Genomic DNA, 19,802 nt, shown 5'->3' on the forward strand with positions numbered 1-19,802 from the left:
CGCGTAGAGGGTATCCGTCGTATATGGCGCCCCTTTGTTGCTTCGCTTCAGCCTCCCATATATCTGAACGTTTACCCTTGGGAAGGGGGGAGGGGGGACTTACTCATGGACGAGTTTATCAACATCAGCACCCGGCGCTCTGCTTCCTCCTCGGGGACCATTTCCCCAGCCTTGATGAGGTCTGGTCGGACTTGGTCATATCTCCAGATGGTTGGACTTGCTTGAGGAGAAGGGACATGTGTAACTAGAGCATTCATGACCGTCCATAGGGGACCTAGATTTTTGGAGGCCAGGCCGCTGAGAAGCTCTGACTTCTTCCCACTATTGACGCTTTCGGGAACCGTCGCGGACACCATTTTGCCTGTCATACTCGTACAATCTTCAGGGTCCGAACTTCGATGCAAAATGGAACAAGTTGGCCACTTGTGGATGGAAACCCATTCAAGGCTGTGAAAGGATGTCCTACATTGCTGTAGTAGTTGTTATTGTTGCACCTTACCATTTCGCCTTCCGTCGTCCGGCGTAGTGATCCGCTGGTGACCCGAGGCCTGTATGTCTGCCGACATGCTCGCCGTTGACGTTCGAGCCGGATAGTGCTCCGATTTGCCAGTCAGTTTGTGGGGGTGTGGGCCAAATCCCCTTGAGACGACGGCATGCTAGTCTCTGATGCATAGAGTAATGTAACAGCCAACGTCCCCTCGACGTTCAAAAAGATCCGCTACTATGAAAAGTGTAAGAGGTCGAACATTGCAACTTCTGCCTGGACTATCAACAGTCATACACCACTTTTTTGGGTACAAGCCTTGTCCCATGTACACCATGTCTTGGCAAAGGCTCATCAAGTTCCAAGACCCGCAGGGGAGGGTACACTATGGAGAACCCATCATCGATACCGCCGACGAGCTGGCTGAGAAACTTGCCCTGGGAACCCTCGAAGCGAACCAGCTCACGGGCGACAGCATTCCAGATTTGCGGCCATCGGGCATCAAGTCTGTGGTCGCGGAGCTCATGGGACCGTTGAGCCCTGACGACGTGCCCATTATAAAATGCATCGGGCTGAACTACATCAAACACAGTACGTTATCTCGCGCCAGGGGTGACCAAGGTTGGACTGACAAATTCATGGTACAGTCAAGGAAGCCGGACGTACGCCTCCACCGTACCCTTCCATCTTCATCAAGGGGTCTCCGAGCATCGCATCGTGGAACGAGGACATCCTGATCCATCCCGTGGCACAAAAGGACCAGTTGGACTACGAAGGCGAACTTGTAAGGAATCCCGCACCTTCTTCTACACACGCACCCTCAAGTCTGGGGTCGGGTATTGTTTTTATCTCTTTTTTTCTGTTGGTGGCCGAGGAATAAAACACGTTTGACCGGATCCCCTAGTGCATATACGTCGGTCAAGATGGAAAGAACATTCCCCGGGAGCGGGCTCTGGAATATGTCGCCGGCTATACCGTCGGTAACGACATCACCGCCCGGACCTGGCAGCGGGATCCCGACTTCGCCGGCAACGTGCCGCAATGGTGTTTCGCCAAAGGGTTCGACAGATTCGCCCCGGTTGGACCGATGATCGTCTCCCCGGAAATCGTCGGGCACGCGGGCAACCTAGAACTTCAGACACTTGTCAACGGCCAGATTCGCCAGCACACAAACACCTCAGACTTGCTGTTCGGCGTCGCCGACATTGTGAGCTTTTGCAGTCAAGGTACCACCCTGCAAAAAGGGACGATCATCATGACGGGGACACCGGCTGGAGTGGCTCTGGGTATGAATCCACCCCGGTGGTTGAACGATGGGGACACGGTGGAGGTGAAAATCCAGCATCTCGGGTCACTCAAGAACCGCATGGTGTTTGAACGTAATGGTACGGTGTGGCACAAGAAGAAGTAGGTAGATCACGACGGGGCGCCAACAGCCCTGCATATCAGCCCAAGCTCGTGTTATGAAGAACTTCTCCAGATCTGACGGTATATGCCTAGTTAGACCCTAGACGTAAGATCATGCGCTCGCGCACATAAATTCACACACAACTTCAATCACTGTTTGTACCAATTTTTCGGAGACGAAGCACATGTTCCTAAACTGTAGTACTATGGTGAGACTCTGTGTAACAATAGCCGGGCCTTCATGCGGCTCAATATGGATGCCGTCTCTCTCCTCTCGGAACGGTATCCGAATATCAAGCCGTCAGCTTGACCTGACCCGTCTGGGGGACCGATTGTGATGTACCAGGTCTTTTTTAGACGCTAAATACATATATGAGGAAAAGCAAATACTCAAAATTCTTTCCCAGTCATTCGTAAACATTTGTGATCTCGCCCAATGCTCCTCACGACTCCAAAAATGACGGAATCATCTACTTCGTTGCGTCGAGGATCCTGTCTCTGTGGACAAGTCAGCTTCGAGTTGGAAAGTGAGCCTTTCAAGGTACTACAGTGTTATTGTCTAGACTGTCAAAAGGGCGCAGGTGGACCCTTTCAGATTGTACGTGTTGCTGCATTGCAGGGCTTTGGTTTCCAAGAGTCGTCCATTTCCCCTTCGCCCACCCCCCTTTTTTTATACCTTTCGGTCCACCTCTCTCCATCATGTATCTAATCTTGTCCCTAACGCCCCTCCGATATATCCTATAGGTCCTAGGTTACGAAGCGGATCAAGTCAACGTGCACGACCCGGGAGAGATCATCAGCAAGTGGGTCATCGAAAAGACTCAGAGCGGGTACGTCAAGGAAAAGCACTTTTGTGGACGTTGTGGCTGTACCCTTTGGACGGTGCCGATGCATCACTCCGGTACCAAGTGGATGATCCGCTCGTCACTGATAGATGGAGGGTAAGTTAGTCCTTTAGAAGAAGGGCGGTTTGTTCAGAACCCAAAGTGTGACACGAGGGAGTTGGGTTCTTAGCCAAACACTTTGGTGTTGCCGACTAACTCTCTTTGTATGTCGGAACAGGCTCGATTTCTACATACCTGACAAAGAAATTTTCACCGAGAGAAGGCCCAAGTACATCCGGCCTCTGGAAAATAGGGAAGGGATCGACCGGTAAAAAAGAACTGTTTCAACGCGATAAATTGGTTCTGCGACAATTCTCCCACGAGAAGAAATATAGTATGGGAAAAGGGGGTGAGAGAGTTTGTGTGATGACTCCGCTGCAAAAGTTCTTATAGACAGACCCTGATAGGTTGATTGGTTGAGACGTAGAGCGTGGAACAGAAATTCTGCGTTGGAACTTTTATGGTCATGTTTCTGGGCAGGCATTCATTAAAGCATGATCTGGACAAATCGCCGCAACTGAAATTTTCGTTACCATGTACAGCAGACGCTGCCTATCGTTTCGTAGTCAAACACTGCAACTTGCCGAGATACAGACTTTCCTCTGAGTCCAAAGGGTTCTTAAGATCCTAGTCAGGCACATTAAAGGCTTGGGGGTCTTCGTTCGCCAGATTTTGGCTTGGGCCGGATGGCCATAACTCCAGTCCTTGAGAACTCATGACGCAAAGAGCTCATCACATTTCAAATGGAACCGTCGTGAGCCAGGACATGTCATTGGTGTCGAATGCGGCAAGTAAGGCTGCAGGGTTGTTTATATCGAAGCCAAAGCCGTCCATATCAGCTATATTCCGCTCAAAGAAAGTGGGAGTCAGGTCCCGCGACATCGCTGTAGACCGAGAATCGACCAACCCGTCCTGTCCCAATGTCAGTGTGGCATTCGCGAGATCATTTCTCTGCTGTTGGGCAAAGTTCTCCTCTGGAATTGGCCGGAGCCGCGAGAAATGTTGCGGGACGGTGTCGAAGAGGAGTCCCAACGTGGAAATGAGGTGCTTGATCTGACTGCCAAAGACGGTGTAACGATCGAGTGCCTGCATCACTTGCCGCCATGAGTCGAAGATGGCGGCTTCTGATATTTCCGACAAGATGAATGGACTGAGACGCGCAGCAACGAGAACCGTACCGGCGGTATACAAGTACAAAACATTGTACCACCACGCGGCCAAGTCAGCCGAAGCGCCTGGATCTTCTGTCCGCCTGTCGTGTACAAGTTCGACTGCCTCTTGTGCGACTCGGACACAGAGAACGGAACAATGGAAGATCGAAGGGCGACACAGGAAGGAATCCAGCCAGGGATGACCATCTCTTTCGTGGCTGTCAAGACTTATGAAAGCTGATAGTACTGGACGTAGGGATAAGAGGCGAACATGCAGATACCTACATTAGATTCCTGTCAGCTGAAGCAAAGAATGGGATGTAACTGGGATGCACCTTTGACGGATAACGACGGCTTGCCGAGAAAGCACCGTCACTGCTCTATGCTGAGCAGGGTAGCTACTTGCTCTCAAATAGCTTGGGAGACCCTTTTCCCAGGTATAGAGCCTTCGATCGATACCATGGATGCTAAACTCACGTCCTAAACCTTCGAAGTAACATCGATAGACGTCGTCTAATGACTGGATAGGTGAAGTCTCTGGCGAATAGAAGTTGAGAAGTATATCATGCAGAATGTCGTATAGAGCCAAAGACTGGGAGAAGAAGTCAACTAAGGTAGGGTGTTCTGTTTCTCCTAAGCTTGTCGACATGCCAGGGTCTGCAAGTAGTTCTTCTCCTTCGACTGGAAGAGGATGAGGTACTGAGAGAGCCACTTTACGGTCGATCATACATGGGCGACCATACGTCAAAGCCATAACTCTGTCCATCAGGACACATCCGTGCCATACTCTACGGAGTAGAGCTCGATGCCGCGCATTAGTCGGCCGTTCGTTTCTCTCCGGTATGTGAAGCTCGAGACTTTGAGCTGTTCGAATCGCCAGACCAACAAAGACCCAGCACTGATGGGGTTCGTTTGTACTTTGTAAATACATGCCGAAAAGAAGGAAGATCTGGACATAACGGACGCAGGCATTGCTATCGATATCCAAAAGCTCTCTAGCCCTAGTGAAAAACACGGCAGCAGATGCTGCTCGATCATAAGGCTCAACGGCATCTGTGAGTTGACTCGTAAGCGAGAAAATGATGTTGAGAAGACACAGAAATGAACGTTCATGTGGAATACAGCTATCGCTCATCCATAGTCTCTCATAATCAGCTGTCGTCATTTGTTTCTCTAGGATCGGATATAGCGTATGAACGTAAGTCCAGTATACGGACATCAGGCCGTCTGCCCTGGTTCGCGTAGGTAAGGTATAATCATTGGTTGTTCGTTTGAGGTCCTCGTTGGGCACCATAAGCGGAAGGTTATCTTGGTCTCGTGTTGGTACCGATCCGTTGGCCATAGTTGGCGGGGTTTTTTTCTGCTCGGCCACTTGACGCACATGCTGTATGAAACTGCGCGCGCTCGAGCTTTCGGAAAGTTGCTGCCTGCGTGACTCGTTTGTGGCTGGTCCGATCATTACAGACATGCCGCCGCTGGCGGCCAAGGCTGATTGTTCACCTGGATCAGAAAATGGCATTCGCACGTCCATCAAGGATGATTGATGTTTGCCCGTCCGTTGTACCTCTCCCTGTGAGATGCTGGTCCTTCCCGAGGGAGAAAGCAGCGAAGTGTCCATCCAAGTTGCTTGTTCTTCTGTATTATCTTCGGGACAGCTCTGGGTCGGCGGCAATCTCTGCTGTTCTAATTCGCGAATCCGGTCCTCGAGCAACTGAACATACTGCAAAGAAGCATGATGGTTGACGCGAGAGGGCCGCTCATCCCAAATGCATTCGGCCGACGTCCTCTGTTTTTGGCATTGAGAGCACACTGAATGATGGAGTGTTAGTCGAGTGGCCGGCACTGACTTCAGGCGAAGACGGTGCAAGGAAGACAGAAGCGGTACAGAAATGATGCCTTACCTGGTCGACATCCATCGCACTTGACCTATGAAACATTGTTCCGTGTCAGCTCGACCTTTTGCGGTAAAGGAACGAAAACCGAGCCAGAGGTGAGATAAACCATACTTTCCGAGTCCTGCATCGGTCACACGCAGTCACCACCTTCTGCCTCTTGCGCGCAGATTTGGGGAGATGAGGTTCGCGGGAAGTACTGTGCTGGTCCATGACGGCGCTGCTGCGGACTCGGTCTCACATGCGGCACAAGGGCAAACGTGAGGACTTATGGGGGAAGAAACCGAGAAGCGGAGTTGAGGAAATTACTGCCGGACGGGGTTTGGAGTAACAACTACTCGTCCTCTGTATAGTACGGAGTAGGAAGTACGGAGTAAGAATTACACCGTCGTGATTATGCGGAGTCCAGCCAATAACAAAGTGGGACATTTCTCTCATACATAGATCGGTGGCCCACCCGAGCGACCCCACTTTGCACTTCAAGTCTAATCAACCCTTTCTCCCTACTTTAATGTTGGTATTGCAATGAGAATTATGGGTGCCCTAACATGTACAGTTTCGCCGGACCAACACCGTGCTTGGTGCTGCCAACATTTGTAAGTTCTCATGCTTCTAGGTGGTTCTAGGTGACTTTCTTCATATCACCACTCTAAGTGATGGAGTGGGTTCTAATAGAAAAGCACTTCACAAGGAACCTCAAAAGATGGACCTTTTCTACACTGTCCCCATTAAAATATCATTAAGGGAGACCTCTCGCCAGAGAATGCGGCCAGGTTCGTCTTCTCACTTTTCACAGTCACCCACGGGAAGCAGCGTCGTGCCCTTTTTTCAAAGTGATCTATTGGAAGGTCTACATCTGGTAACTCTCCTCCGGTCGGCACCAGGCGAATGCTCAATTAAACGAGACTACTGGTGAATAACGTCATGTCCTAGATCTTCCAGCCTCGGAAATGCTGGTCCAGGTACTTATTGGCCTCTTCAAACGCATCATGGCCCCATAGCCACCGTTGGAATGCTGGTTTGCTCCTGTCAGCGAACGGGTTTGTGATGGCAAGAGGCCAACTGAATAGGGAAGACTTACAAGGATCTGACCATTGGTTGGGGTTTCCACTTTTCTCGCCATTTTGGGGACGCTGGTCGCCGTTGTTGCTCATGGAGACGTCCCGTTCGATTTGGTCGTCACCATCAGGAAGGTGCCAAAGGTCACCATTCGCATGAGACCCCTTGATGACTGTCTCGCAGCGCCGCTTGCGTAGTTTCTCGTAAGCTCTGGCCGCCCGAGGCAGATCCGAGACATCCCTGCACCGGTCCAAACATTCGGCGAGTACGGCGCCATCCTCGACGGCCATGGCTGCTCCTGCCGCGAGGTACGGCAGTGTCGCGTGGGCGGCGTCACCCAAAAGTACGACGCGTCCACTGTCGCTCACCCACGTCGGCAAAGGCTCGAGTTCGGCCAGTTTCCACTTCTTGCAGCTCGTGACGTGGGTGAGGAGTTTTTGGAGGACCGGATCAAAATGGCGATACTGCCATCTCATGTCCTCAATATCGCCGAGCTCTGACCACGCCCCGACCGGCGCTTGGCCTGGGTGGGACATGACCAGATTGAACATGCTGCTCTTTCGGATAGGGTAAGCCATGAGGTGGCGGCGGTACCCTATCCAGCAGTTTGCGTTCTTATCCTCGAGAAGTTTGACGAGCTCAGGGTCGGCACGCATGACTTCCGCTGGCACAACGGCTCGGTATGCGCAGTTGGGCGAGGATATTGCATCTATATGCTCGTCAGGGATGACGGCCCGACGCACTTTAGACTTGACCCCGTCGGCACCAACGATGAAGTCAGCCTCGACCACGTCTCCTCCTTTAAGATGCACCGCCGGGACGTGCGCATCCACGCGCTCAACATGGCAGCCTAAACGCACGTCCACGCCGGCGGCGACAGCTGCATCGTAAAGGATGCGCTGGAAGTCTGCACGATGAATGAGCCAGTACCTGTAGCTGGTCAGCCTGGGCGGCCCATGACAAGGTAGGAGACTCGTTTTGGGAGGGAATCTCACGGGTGTCCGTAAAGCTCAGTGGTTTGGGGTTGTAAAGGCGTCCGGGCAATTACACCGCTGTTGGCATATCGTTTTAGCTGTAGGCTCTCCGGCCAGGTCACAGTCTCAGCAAGCTTCGGTGTCAGACCGTACGCGTCGAGGATGCGTGCGCTGTTCGGAGGGATTTGTATGCCAGCGCCGACCTCGTTGAGGACTTGACTTGACTCAACTAGTGTCACTTGGTGGCCTTTCCTCGCCAGACCAATACCCGCAGCGAGACCGCCGAGGCCTGCGCCACAGACAATGATATTGAATTTTGAAGTGATTGCAGGTGTCATTTCTCGGTTCCGTTGATGGATCTCGTACTTGACACACCTGGAGAGGATGGAAAGGTCGAGGTAGTTGAGGACTTTTGCATCCTCCCAAGTTGAAGCTCCCACAACTTGGGGAACCATGGCCTGGTTTGAATGTGTTCCGCGTTCTACCTACTCGAGACATTCCATTCCAAAATTAGGGAGCACGCGGCCAATAGGAAGTGGGTCCGAGTTGTTTAGAGAACCCACCAGACTACCATTCTCCGGATTCCGACGTCGTTCTAAATGCAACCAAGAATTCCTCGGTAGTCCCCACACGGCGAGGGAAAGAGAAAGGGTTGCCTCCGTTTCCGATTCCCTCTTGGATTGACTGCTCGGAGTGTCATCCGAGTCTCTGATTCTGATAGACGACGAGTCATGCGCATGGAATTTGCCCAGCTCGTAGCGAGACGAAGAGTAACCAACTTTGACTGTGTGTGCCGAGAGGGAGAGACCATCACTTGAGAGTGAGCCTTAAACAAATAGACACAATTTTCTGGCGACAAGACGGTGATATGAAACACCCCGGTGAGGCCAGGGACTCAAACCTTGCGGAATTTACTACGGACATTGTGGCCCAGCCGAAATGCAGATTCCAGCAGCAGCACATTGACTAGTTTCTTCTGGCCTTCCAGGTATAAGATGCTAATTTGGGCCCCAAAGCTGCAGGGCAGTTCAAGCCGAGTTTACATAGAGGCCGCAGGCTTCCACCTCACGTAGCCAAAGTCCCCAGGGCCGATGGGCAGACTGTCTGATCGACCACGTAGTGTCGTCCACCTCTTTTTGACTGAGGTACCTCACAGCGGTGGCGGCGGCAGAAGGATCGGCGGCCCTCGTCGTCAAAGCCGTCGTCTGGATCATGGCGTTCTTCTGCGTGTAGACGGCCCTCATGACGCAATCTTGGATGCTGCCCGCGAGCACGGTGAAACCGTGGCCACGCATCAGCACGACCACCGATTGTGGCGCATCTCCTCCCACATGGTCGGCGCCGGGAGAGAACGCGGCCGCAAGAGAGGCCCCCAGGTGGGTGTCGCGCACCAGTAGATCGCACGTGTCGCCCGGTTTCTGCGCTTCCGCGATGTCCCAGACGGGCACACTGGCACCGAGGAAGCCGGCCATGTGGTAGCACGCCCGCAGGGGAACACCGCTGATGCTGTACGGCACCACGGCCTCGGAGTGGCTGTGAATCACACTTTGTACGGAAGGGTACTTTTTGTAGCATTCGCCGTGGATACATCGCTCCAGAAACCCAGGAGCCGCGTTGGGGTCGACGGGCTGAGCATCTTCGACGCGGTACGCGATCAAATCCCCAGGAGAAGAAATCGTGCCTGGAGCCGCGTTCCGAGACATGACGAAGACGCCTGGATTGAAAGGGTGCCGGAATGAAAGGTGCCCAAAGGCGTCCAGGACATTGTGAAAGTGAAGAATGTGGCTACCCGAGATGAAGTCGCGATAATACTGCCGGAGGATGGCATCATCACTCGGACTGTGCGTCTGCGCTGCCATGGATGGTGGTTGGAATAGCAGAAGTGTCTGGAAAGCTAAGAAGCGAGTCAGGGAGCAGAGGCCGTGACGATATATCTAGCGGATTGAATGGTTTTCTTGTAGAAGGGGTTCAGACAACCAGGTCAGTCGTAGCGAAGTCCAAGACTCATGGGCCATTGATGAGGAGGCCCCTCGGAGGACGTTCCGAAAGTCTTCGGATTGAGAGTTGATCAAGTCTGCCTGCAGAACCTAGCTCATTAACCTACAAAGCTACGACTATATGGCCTCTGGCAATGGAATCGGTTCAATGGTGACGAAGAAGGAGAAGAAACATCGTCCTGGTCGAAGAAGGGGAGGTTTTTGTTTCCCTAACTTTGATGGATACCGTACCCAGGTACCTTTGCTGGGGGAAAAGAATCTCCCGCCCATAAGTTTACTAAACTCAGGGAAGAGTATGGGAGTACAGAAGAAACATGTATTTGCGTTGCTTTCTTGAAACGAGTCGGCCCAAGAGTCGGGATTTCGTGCATCAAACGACACAAAGGGCATACGTCTGAATGTGAACTTAATTCAGAGTATTTACTTGTCTGATGAGTAGTTGGTGAATCTTTTTCAGCTTTTCTCAGTCTCATTCTCATTTCGATAGCCACAGCCCGAGCCCGGAACTGACTACATACGAGTATTCCTCGGTAAATGCCAATCCCATAAAAACGCCCATGTCACATCACGTAACTTCTTTCCCTTTTTTCACCTCTTTGTCGGTTCCTAAAATGACGGATCTATTCAATAGTCTTCTCGGTCAAAAAGATTCCATACTTTTCCTTCAACTCGACGAGCAAAGGCTCGGCGAGGTCCCAGGTGACGGGGGCTAAGACTCCCTTTTTGTTGATCCTGCCGTCCAAGACCATCAAGCACGCGAGGCCGCAGGGGACGCCGACCAGCTTGGCCATGGAGCTGTAGCCCTTGGGGTCGCCGTAGTCGACCAGAGTGCTGGTCCTCGTCTCGGTGCTGCCGTCCTTGTGGACGATCTCGAACTTGTGCTGCAGCATGACCATGTCACGCTCGCCCTCCTCGTACTGCATCTTCTCCTCCAGGGTGGCGCACAGGGTGTCCAGGGGGTTGCCGCGGGGGGTGATGGGTTTCTCGGAAAACAGACCCAACCACTTCATGCCGGAGATGATGCGCTGCTTTTCGGCGGTGTCGTTGAATTTCGTTTTTGACTGAATGGCCCAGGTCAGGTCGGCCTCCTTGTTGGTCGAGGACCCGATGATCTTCTGGGTCGCCTCGGCCCATGAGATTGGCTTTTCGGAGCGCTTGAGGTACGGCTGCTCGGCGTCCGACAGGAAACCAATGTCGACCAGCACCTTGACGAATTCAGGGAAACCCTGGTACCTCAGCGTGCCCCGGACGACGGTCTCGGCCTCTGGGATGTTGTAGCGTTCCCTGTACGGCGTGGAGTCCCGGTTGGGGTAGGCGACAAAAGCAAAACCGGGGTAGATGAAGTAGGGTTTCGCGCTGGCCATCAGGTCGGGGCCGGCGATGTTCTTGACGCTGCCGCCCTCGTAGAACTTGGCGGCGTTGCGGAGGGCGAGCAGGACACCCCGGCTCGACCACGAGAACTTGTAACCGAGAGGGTTGTCGCTCGCCTCGGGGGCGGGCAGACCACCGCAGTAGGACCAGAAGGACTTGATCTTGCCTCCGGCCTTGTGGACCTCCTCGATGGTCTTGACGGCGTACAAATGGTCGATGCCAGGGTCCAGACCGATCTCGTTCATGACCGTGATGCCCGCGTCGATGGCCTGTTGTTCCAACTCCTTCATGGCGTCCGAGACGTAACTCGTCGTCACCACGTTCTTCTTCTTGCGGATCGCCGACTTGATGACGGCGGCGTGGAAGGTGTAAGGGATCAGAGAAATGACCAGGTCACTCTGCTCGACGGCGGCGTCGAGATCGGCATCTTTGGAGACGTCCAGCGAGATCGGTTTGGTGTTTTTGATACCTTCGCAGAGCTTCTTTGCGCTGTCCAATGTTCGGCAGGCTGGGGTTATGATAGTTAGCGAAAGACCATGGACGACTTTGTCATTGAAAGCCCAAAGCAAAGACTTACCGACTGTTACCTCAACACCTGCATCGGCCAGGATCTGAACGGTGGGTTTGGTGACGAAGCCAGCACCCAAAAGCAAAGCCTTTTTGGACGAGTAGCCCAGTTTAGACTGGATGGATGTGGTGAGAGATGCCATGTTTGCTTGTTTTCTAGATATAACTGCTCTCGTGCTTTGGGTTGTGTTTTTGGGGAACAAAATAAAATGAGTCGAACGAGTCACCGCTGAGTGTCTACCAAAAAAATATCAAACATCTGCCCGCAGCCCGATAGCGGAGTTTCCCGTACCTTGCATTCTATCTGCCCCTCGTTTTTTTTTTGCCCGCGCCCTATAGCGAGCAGCCTCAACAGCCTCATCTCGTATCCCGTATTACTGAGTCCAAGTATTGGCGTTGACCCTTCTCCAATATCTCGTATCTCTTCATGTTCAATACCCTCGGGTGCCCTTTTTCTTACGATACAAAAAGGTAGGATATATAATAGGAAGACTCTGTGCTTTTTCCTTCATCTCAATCTCTTTCTCCCCTCCATCCTGAGAGTGTTACCTATATTATCACACCATGGGTGTCCCAATTCTTGCCCGACTACAAGCCTACTTTGACCCTTTGGTCCTCCTCGGCATCTCAATAGGTTACCTGCCCATCACTTTGGTCTTTCATCCTCTTTTGTTTATTACATCCCCCAGAACCTTTCGGTCAAAATGGTTCGAGAGTTTCTGGCGTGTCATCGGGCCCAAGATGGCAGCCTCCGAGGTCCAGGTCGACCACATCGAGGCGCTCATGTCCAGGGCCCACGGTACGGTCCTCGAACTCGGACCGGGAGCGGGCGATCAAATGTTTCACTACAAACCGAACCAAATCGAGACTCTGTACGGAGCGGAACCCAACGCCTTTCTTCACCCAAAATTGACCGAGGTGGCCGAGAAGAAATTGTGGGGGAAGTTTATCCCTCTCGAGGCCGGAGCTCAACCTGCTAGTTTACTACCGGCCCTGAAGAAGGCAAATTTGCTTGTCGGCACCGGCAAGGGCACGGCGACGACATCGAGTAGTAATAGTCTGATACCAGAAGAAGGAGTCTTCGACACCGTCGTCGCCATCAAGTCAATGTGTTCGGCGCCCCAAGCCGAGTTGGCAGCGACCGTGGCCGTCGTGCAGGCCCTCCTCAAGCCCGGAGGAGAGTTTCTCTTTTTCGAGCACGTCGAGAACAACACCGACACCATCACCATGTCTTACGCCTGGTGTATCGATTGGATCTGGCCAGTGTTCATGGGCGGGTGTCGACTCAAAGGCAAAGTGGACAAGATCGTGTTGGGCATGGGTGGATGGGAGGATAGAAATATCTCCACCATCGGTGATTACAAAGGATACGAGGTATGTACCTGCTACTTCCGGTTCCTGCGTTCGTTCATGCATGGTAGACGGGGGGGAGAGAGTGCTAACTGACTTGGTGTTCCTCACACCAAAGGTCTTTCGATACGTCAAAGGAATCTGTCGAAAGGCTCATGCCTGAAGTGGATGGGTCGCAATGACACAATAACAACAAATCTCGACATATCGCTACCACGTATATACGTACCGAGGTCAGGTATATACTCCGTGTGAACAGGCACGAAATGTAAATATTGAAGATGCCTCCCCAAACTCCTTCATGCTATGAGAATGACTGCTTTTAAAACTGCTTTTAAAACTGACAATGAATGGTTCATAAACGTGCTTGCGTGCTTTGTCCCAATCGCTCAAGCATAGAGTGCCTGCTTTTGTGGCAACTCGGTCTCGTACTCAATCTCCACCTTGCCTCGTTTCTTGGGTTGTTTCTTCTTCGAAGGTGGTGGTACTGCTCGCTTCCTCTTCTTGCCAACGACAGCGCTGGCATCATCCTCGTCATCTTCACCTTCATCATCGCTGGGCTCGTCGCTGTCCTCATCGCTGTCACCTTCGTCGGAAAATTCATCTTCATCGGGACTCTCTCCGCCGAACCAATCGTCGAAATCTTCCATTGCTTCTTCGCCGTCACTCTCTTCGACATCCGAAACGTACTCGACCTCGGCCTCGCCTTCAATTTCTTCCTCCTCTTCGGCTTCGATGTCTTCCTCTTCCTCTCCCTTCTCGGCTCTCTCCAAGCCCCTCAACACCTTCTTCCACACGCCCTCCTCGACGTTGATGGGCCGATCACCGTACGCCCCACTCCTCAATCGTTCAATCAGTTCCCTCTCGATCGCCCTCTCGACCTTGGCCGCACTCTCGGCCTTGCGTTCTCTCGTCTCTTCCCTGCGACGCACCTTGGGCGCCAATCTGGGGACCAACTTCTCACCCAGCCTCTCTTCCTCTTTTGCGATTCTCCTTTCCCGAATGGCCACTTGTGTCAACCTCGTCAGCCGCTGCTTGCACTTGTGAATGTAGAATTTCGGCCAGTACACCAGTTTGTCGTCGATCTGGGCGAGGGCCTTTTCGTAGTTGTTCGGCAAGCGAATCTTCTCCCACCATTTCGAGGGCAGGTGGGCTCGTTCGGGACTCTTGATGAAAAGACACAGGGCGCCCGTCTCAGGGTCTGGTCGGACGGTGGCGTAGCGTGAATTCGCAAGTGGACAAGACTGTCGGTTGCAAAACCCAGTCAGGTTGTACTCGTTTCTGCAAAAGTTTTGTTCTTTGGTGTTGAGCCTGTCGAGCAAAAAAAGTGTTAGCCAACGTTTTCTACAATCCCCCCAAGAATTGATTCGGTTCTTGCTTACTTTAATTTGAACGAGCAGAATTGCTGGTTTATGACTTGCCAGACGATTTCGTCGGAAGACATGTTGGGCGAGAGGTTGAAAAGAAAGGCAATTCGACGTCAAGGCAGAATGTAAAATCTAGACGAAGGACGAGGAAGAAGAGAAGGAGGAATTTGAGGAGAGATGGCCGTACAAAGGCGTCAAAAGAAAGTACCGAGTATGTGTACTGGACTTTTTTTCTGGGATATGAATTCGCAGTCGAACGATTCGCTACCGCAGAGACAAAAAATGTTTCTCTTCTAGCGGAGTGAGAGCCGGCAAACTTGCCCAGTAGAGAAATTTCTTGCTTATCGCTTATCGGGATTTTGAGATCACCGAGGAATCCTTACTCCGTCTTCACGGACTCCATGTCTCTTTACTACGAGGGACTAGAAACACCCGTACTTCCATTTGGAAGTTCGACTACCTGACTAAGTCGTGTTACTCCATCTCTCAGGCATGCCGCGTGAGGAATCTTTGTCTCTCAAAATGGCGGCAAGGGTCAAGAGCTGAGTGTCAAATAACCCTCCGAGAGGCTTGAGTATCTAGGGAGAAAGCCTGGAGTTCACTCTCTACTTCGGATATCCCCATGTTTGATTACCCCGTATGTGAAATGAACATTGGACAAAGATCATCGATGACACTGTGCATCTGATACTTGGCAAGCTGGAGGCTCTTGAGACGGATTTCCAAGTACCCAGGCAGACAAGACCTCTTCATCTTGTCAGCCTGGCAAGAATACTCTATACCAAATGCCACCATTCACTCGTCTATTCGGCAAACTCACACGTCCACCACGTGTCCATTTCTTCGACATCAAATCTCTAGTCGGACCGTTCTCACCCAATACCATCCGGACCCGCCTGTCCCTGAACTACAAGCGCATCGACTACACAGAGTCTGCCATCTCCTATGCCGACATCAAGGCCCTCTATGCAGACCTAGGTTTGCCCGCCACCCAGAACCGTGGCCAGACACAATCTTCACCGAAGTACACACTTCCCGTGATCCTCATCGAGACCGTTCCTGAAAACCATGAGTCCCTTCAAACCACAGGTAGTTTCCTGCTCAATCTGGCCTTACAAGGAAAGCTCGACTATGAAGCGTCAAGGGCTGTCTGTGGGACACTCCCCATCGCGCGGGCGCTAGACACTTGTTTCCCCCCGCCCAATTGGAAGGTCTTGTTCCCCTTCCAACAGAGTGACAAGCAAACTGAAGAGGTGCAGCGGTGCATCACTCGTGCCGTGGGGGTTGCGAGGAGGCTGATTTTGCCTCGAGTTCCCAAAGTTTTGGACGAACGCGGGAGGAAATACTTTGTCGACACAAGGACCACGTGGTTCGGAGTCGAGGCCTTGGATGAGCTTGGACCCAAGTCGGAAACAGAGGCGACACAATTGTGGGTAGAAATGACCCGGGAGTTGGAGTCGATCACGAACATGTTGTCTAAAGGTAAAGGAGGAGGTCCATTCATAAACGGTGATGTGCCGAGTTATCCAGATTTCATCGTCGTGGCATTCCTCGCTTGGTTCCAACGTGTTGACGAGCAGGCTTCGGAGAGATTACTTGAGTTTGGGAACGGAGAGTTGCAGAGACTTTGGCATGCATGTAAACCCTGGTTGAGTGGACAAGGTGAGGTGATTGAATGGGATGTTGAGTCATCATGAAGGTACCATCTGTGTTATGGGCTTTTTTTGTTCAAGTGTAACCAAGTCACAAACTAGTCGACGGCGGTCTAGTCGTGCACTGAATATGTTGAACAGATCGTGAGCTTCCATGTAGATGTACAGGAAGTACTGTATCTTTCAATCAAGGTCAGCTTGACGATCCCCAATTCGGTAGTGGTTGTGTGGCTGGTTGCTTTTGAGCCTGAACCCGAACCTGATACGAAGAAAATCGAGCAACGAGCCAGGCCAAATCGTTCTCGTGTGGCTTCGGCCACTTGGAGTAATAATGCCATCTCTGGCTTTCCTTGTCCCATTTTCTGTTGGGCACAAACGCCTCGACGTTGTAATAGTTGTCCCGCATGTAGATGGGCTGGTACGACGGCGGACCGCTCCTTTCCAGATACTCATCCGTTCCCGTCTCGGCTTCGTCGTCCGTGAGATGGTACAGTCGCGGCTTTGGTGTGGTGGTCTTCTCGCCCTTCTTTCGCCACCTCGCGGACCGGACGATGGTGCGCGTGGTCACGTTGAGGTGGGTCTGTAGGATTCGTGCGTGCGCCAGCGGACTGTGGACGGCTCTGACCACGATATCGGCATTGCAGGAGAGGAGCTTGGTGTTCCACTCGGGATTCTTGCCTCGAGGGATGATGGGCAAAGGTTCTCTGTTTTCAAAGTTGCGCTGCCAGTGGGCGAGATCCAGGACGATGTTGAGGTTGTTCCAAGCCAAGAGACAACTCATGCACGTGCATATGATCTCCGGGTCGACCTGTTTGATGTGCTGGTACGGGTTTCGGTGGATCTTGATTCGGTCCTGCCACTGAGGGCTGAGGAGGACAGGGCGTGCCGTTGGGGGGACGTGTTCCAACAACACGGGCAAAGGAAAACACTGTCTCAGCACCCAGTAGCGTCGGGCCATGATGGGCTCGGCGATCGACCTCTCGTTTTCGAGGATGAAGTCGCGCATGAAACGGTTCAGTCGGGCCAGACCAAAAACGTCGCTCGGGCGGAGGAAACCCAAAATGAGCGACAGGATCTCCGGAGGGAAATCGAGAAAGGACTGGATGTGCGAGTGGACTTTGGTGCGCGATTGTTTCTTTTCTTGCTTCTTCTGCAAACGTGCCGTCTTCTTCGAGTTCAGGGTGAGGGCCTCCGTGGTGTCTATGAGCAGTTCCTCGTCGGCTGAGCCACCTTTCCTCCTGAGTATCGCCTTCTTCTCTCGTTTCGAGAGAGGAAAGTTTGACTTGGTGACCCCATCTTCCATATACGCTTGTTGTGATGATTCATACGAAGCTATCGACTCGTCATCTTCAGTTGGTCTTTCCCTCCGGTGCAAAACTACATTCTTCAAACTAGATGTAGTGCTAAGAACCGGCGACGACGACGTTTGTTGATTAATTTCGTTCCGCTGTGGTCGTGTACCATCTTGACTGGGCGGTACCGACCCTGCTTTCGACTCGTCCGAAGCCGAAATGACAGATTCGGAGTCGGCCATGGTCTATCATCGAGCAATCAGGATAATGAATTTAACTTCCATCATTGTCGGTACCAAACAATAGGCAACCACAATGTATGGTTAGAAAGTTCCATGAGATGAAGTGACAAGGCATCATATCTTCGCTGACTAATACTATGACGTCCAGGCTGCCGACGAGGCTATGTCTACTCGCAGCAAACGAGGCTGGCACTTGTGGATAGAAAGACTATCCACATTCACATTGTCAATTTAAATACTAGAGTATTGATATTCTGTATGTCCAAAGTTTGTATTAGATAAACTGTGCAATTTGTGGCTATGAAACTCTCATCTCATCTCAATGCTGTCCGTCTGACGAGAACCCAAGACACCTCTTCAATCCTCGACCAACCACTTCTTCAAGAACTCGGTCTGGGTCCCTGCGTTTCGCTCGAAGTACGGGCCAGAGTAAGCTTCAAAATGTCCACACGGCAAGAGCTGCAGTTGTTTGGGTTCTCTGGCGCGAGCGAATGCGCCCAACGCCAAATCAGCCGGGGTAAGGACATCACCACGTGCGATAGTCATGAGTAGGGGCGTCGGTGAGATCTTGTCGATAAGTTGCTGTGGTTCATAGGCCCTAAAGAGCTCAACACTGCATAGCCCGTCAGTACTATCGTGCGTAAATGGTTGCAGAAAAGAGGTACCTACGTCTTCATGGTCACAGTATTTTTCCAGTTGCACTTCTTCTCCCAGGCAGAGAAGAATTCGTAGCTGTCAGGTGTAGGCAGGGCAGATGGCTTGAGTGGGTCAGCATCAACCACAGGCACCATTATCGGTTCTTTGCCTTCTGCTCTCGCTTGTCGATCTGGATTTTCACGGTCGGTCAGTTTCCGTGAGGATGGAGGAGCAGATGGATGGTCCAGGGTATATTAGCTCACCTGCTGCAAAGGCCGCATTGAATCCGACCTCAAAGTCCCCTCGCACGAGGCGTTTAAAGTTATCCCAACCACTCACGCAGGGCGCCTGACTGAGGACGGCCTTCACCCTTCGATCCGCGGCGCCGACATAAAGAACGTGGCCACCACTGTAAGACGATCCCCAGATGCCAATCTTGTCCGCATTGACCTCGGGCCTCGAGGCTGCGTACGTGATAGCATCCGACATGTCGCTGCATTGGGTCATGGGGACGATCTCGCTCCGTGGTTCACCCTCGGCGGCATCGCTGTCACCAAATCCACGGTTATCATAAACCAGGCAATGGATCGGAAGTTTTGAGATGAAATGTTCAGCGAAGGTGTTGAGGTCCATCTCCTTCAGGGCTGAGAAGCCATGGGACATGACCAGACATGGAGATTTGGGCGAAGTCGCGAGCTCACTGCTGTAGAACCATCCTCTCAAGGTGACCCTATCCGAGGTCTTGAATTCGATGTCTTCTCTTCCCATTATCTCGGTCGTGTGATTTGAGTGTAGGTTATGAATATATATAGATATGTACAGAGTAATCTGTTTGAACTTGATGTTGTGTGAGAGGTAGAAAGGGGGAAAATGGCAATGTCACACACAAGAAAAAGAAGACTGCACGGGCAAGATAGATGTAAAGGACAAGAACTCAAAAAATGCGGATCTAACTGGTGTCAGTGGTCTGAGTAGTTTGAAGAACGACAGCTGGACGGATCCCATGGCTGCGAACAAGACGGGAGGGTCTAGCAGGCATTTTATGGATAATTGAGTCGAGCAGCTCTGGCCATGGTGGTGAGGAGTTGTCGAGCTGTTCGACTCGCTTACAGGGAAGCAGGTGGTCTTAGTGGTAAGTTGTAAGTGGTAAGGGTAATGAAAACTATGGATCGAGGGATGACGAAGGGACGAGGAGCTCCGGAGTAAGAGAGATAGATCGCTTCACAATGGCTTATTACGGACTACACTAACTACTACCTACCTAGTAAGTAGGGTACTCCGTACTCCGTATACAATGAGGTATTACAACCCGAAACCCCGCAGTGCGGGAGCGCTTCAGGCTTCAGGCTTCAGGCTTGAGGCTCGAGGCTTGGGGCGTCAGTACCCTCAAGAGCTTCACCACCATTGCCCTCCGAGCATCGATCCATATCCTCACTACTCCTCGCAATTCTCAATCATTGGGATCTAAGAGTAAAGA

The 19,802-nt window shown here is 52.0% G+C and overlaps 7 protein-coding genes across 7 annotated transcripts; 2 read left to right on the top strand and 5 right to left on the bottom strand.

Annotated features, from left to right (window-relative positions):
• Positions 1-3,507: 3,507 nt before the first annotated feature.
• Positions 3,508-6,031, bottom strand: PV06_00221 (uncharacterized protein; the record flags this gene model as incomplete). Its single annotated transcript, XM_016400692.1, has 4 exons — positions 3,508-4,207; positions 4,262-5,735; positions 5,828-5,852; positions 5,933-6,031. The coding sequence occupies 4 exons, from the start codon at positions 6,029-6,031 to the stop codon at positions 3,508-3,510; spliced, it is 2,298 nt and encodes a 765-aa protein (XP_016267745.1).
• A 4,159-nt stretch (positions 6,032-10,190) lies between these two features.
• PV06_00222 (saccharopine dehydrogenase [NADP(+), L-glutamate-forming]) lies at positions 10,191-12,002 on the bottom strand. Its single transcript, XM_016400693.1, has 2 exons — positions 11,797-12,002; positions 10,191-11,727 (listed from the first exon to the last, which is right to left on the bottom strand). The coding sequence occupies exons 1-2, from the start codon at positions 11,927-11,929 to the stop codon at positions 10,469-10,471; spliced, it is 1,392 nt and encodes a 463-aa protein (XP_016267746.1). The 5' UTR covers positions 11,930-12,002; the 3' UTR covers positions 10,191-10,468.
• Positions 12,003-12,232: 230 nt separating this feature from the next.
• On the top strand, positions 12,233-13,447 carry PV06_00223 (uncharacterized protein). Its single transcript, XM_016400694.1, has 2 exons — positions 12,233-13,160; positions 13,255-13,447. Exons 1-2 carry the CDS (start codon positions 12,351-12,353, stop codon positions 13,297-13,299), a joined length of 855 nt encoding a protein of 284 aa, XP_016267747.1. The 5' UTR covers positions 12,233-12,350; the 3' UTR covers positions 13,300-13,447.
• Positions 13,406-14,741, bottom strand: PV06_00224 (uncharacterized protein). The gene is made up of 2 exons (XM_016400695.1): positions 14,519-14,741; positions 13,406-14,447 (listed from the first exon to the last, which is right to left on the bottom strand). Exons 1-2 carry the CDS (start codon positions 14,578-14,580, stop codon positions 13,526-13,528), a joined length of 984 nt encoding a protein of 327 aa, XP_016267748.1. The 5' UTR covers positions 14,581-14,741; the 3' UTR covers positions 13,406-13,525.
• Positions 14,742-15,193: 452 nt separating this feature from the next.
• PV06_00225 (uncharacterized protein) lies at positions 15,194-17,739 on the bottom strand. The gene has a single exon (XM_016400696.1). It carries the CDS (start codon positions 17,687-17,689, stop codon positions 16,349-16,351), a length of 1,341 nt encoding a protein of 446 aa, XP_016267749.1. The 5' UTR covers positions 17,690-17,739; the 3' UTR covers positions 15,194-16,348.
• Positions 15,237-16,200, top strand: PV06_00226 (uncharacterized protein; the record flags this gene model as incomplete). Its single annotated transcript, XM_016400697.1, has 1 exon — positions 15,237-16,200. The coding sequence occupies exon 1, from the start codon at positions 15,289-15,291 to the stop codon at positions 16,198-16,200; it is 912 nt and encodes a 303-aa protein (XP_016267750.1). The 5' UTR covers positions 15,237-15,288.
• A 199-nt stretch (positions 17,740-17,938) lies between the features above and the next one.
• On the bottom strand, positions 17,939-19,093 carry PV06_00227 (uncharacterized protein; the record flags this gene model as incomplete). The annotated part of the gene is made up of 3 exons (XM_016400698.1): positions 17,939-18,302; positions 18,359-18,515; positions 18,589-19,093. 3 exons carry the CDS (start codon positions 19,091-19,093, stop codon positions 18,047-18,049), a joined length of 918 nt encoding a protein of 305 aa, XP_016267751.1. The 3' UTR covers positions 17,939-18,046.
• Positions 19,094-19,802: the final 709 nt, after the last annotated feature.

This window comes from Exophiala oligosperma, assembly GCF_000835515.1.
Source record: "Exophiala oligosperma strain CBS 72588 unplaced genomic scaffold supercont1.1, whole genome shotgun sequence".
Lineage (NCBI taxonomy): Eukaryota > Fungi > Ascomycota > Eurotiomycetes > Chaetothyriales > Herpotrichiellaceae > Exophiala > Exophiala oligosperma.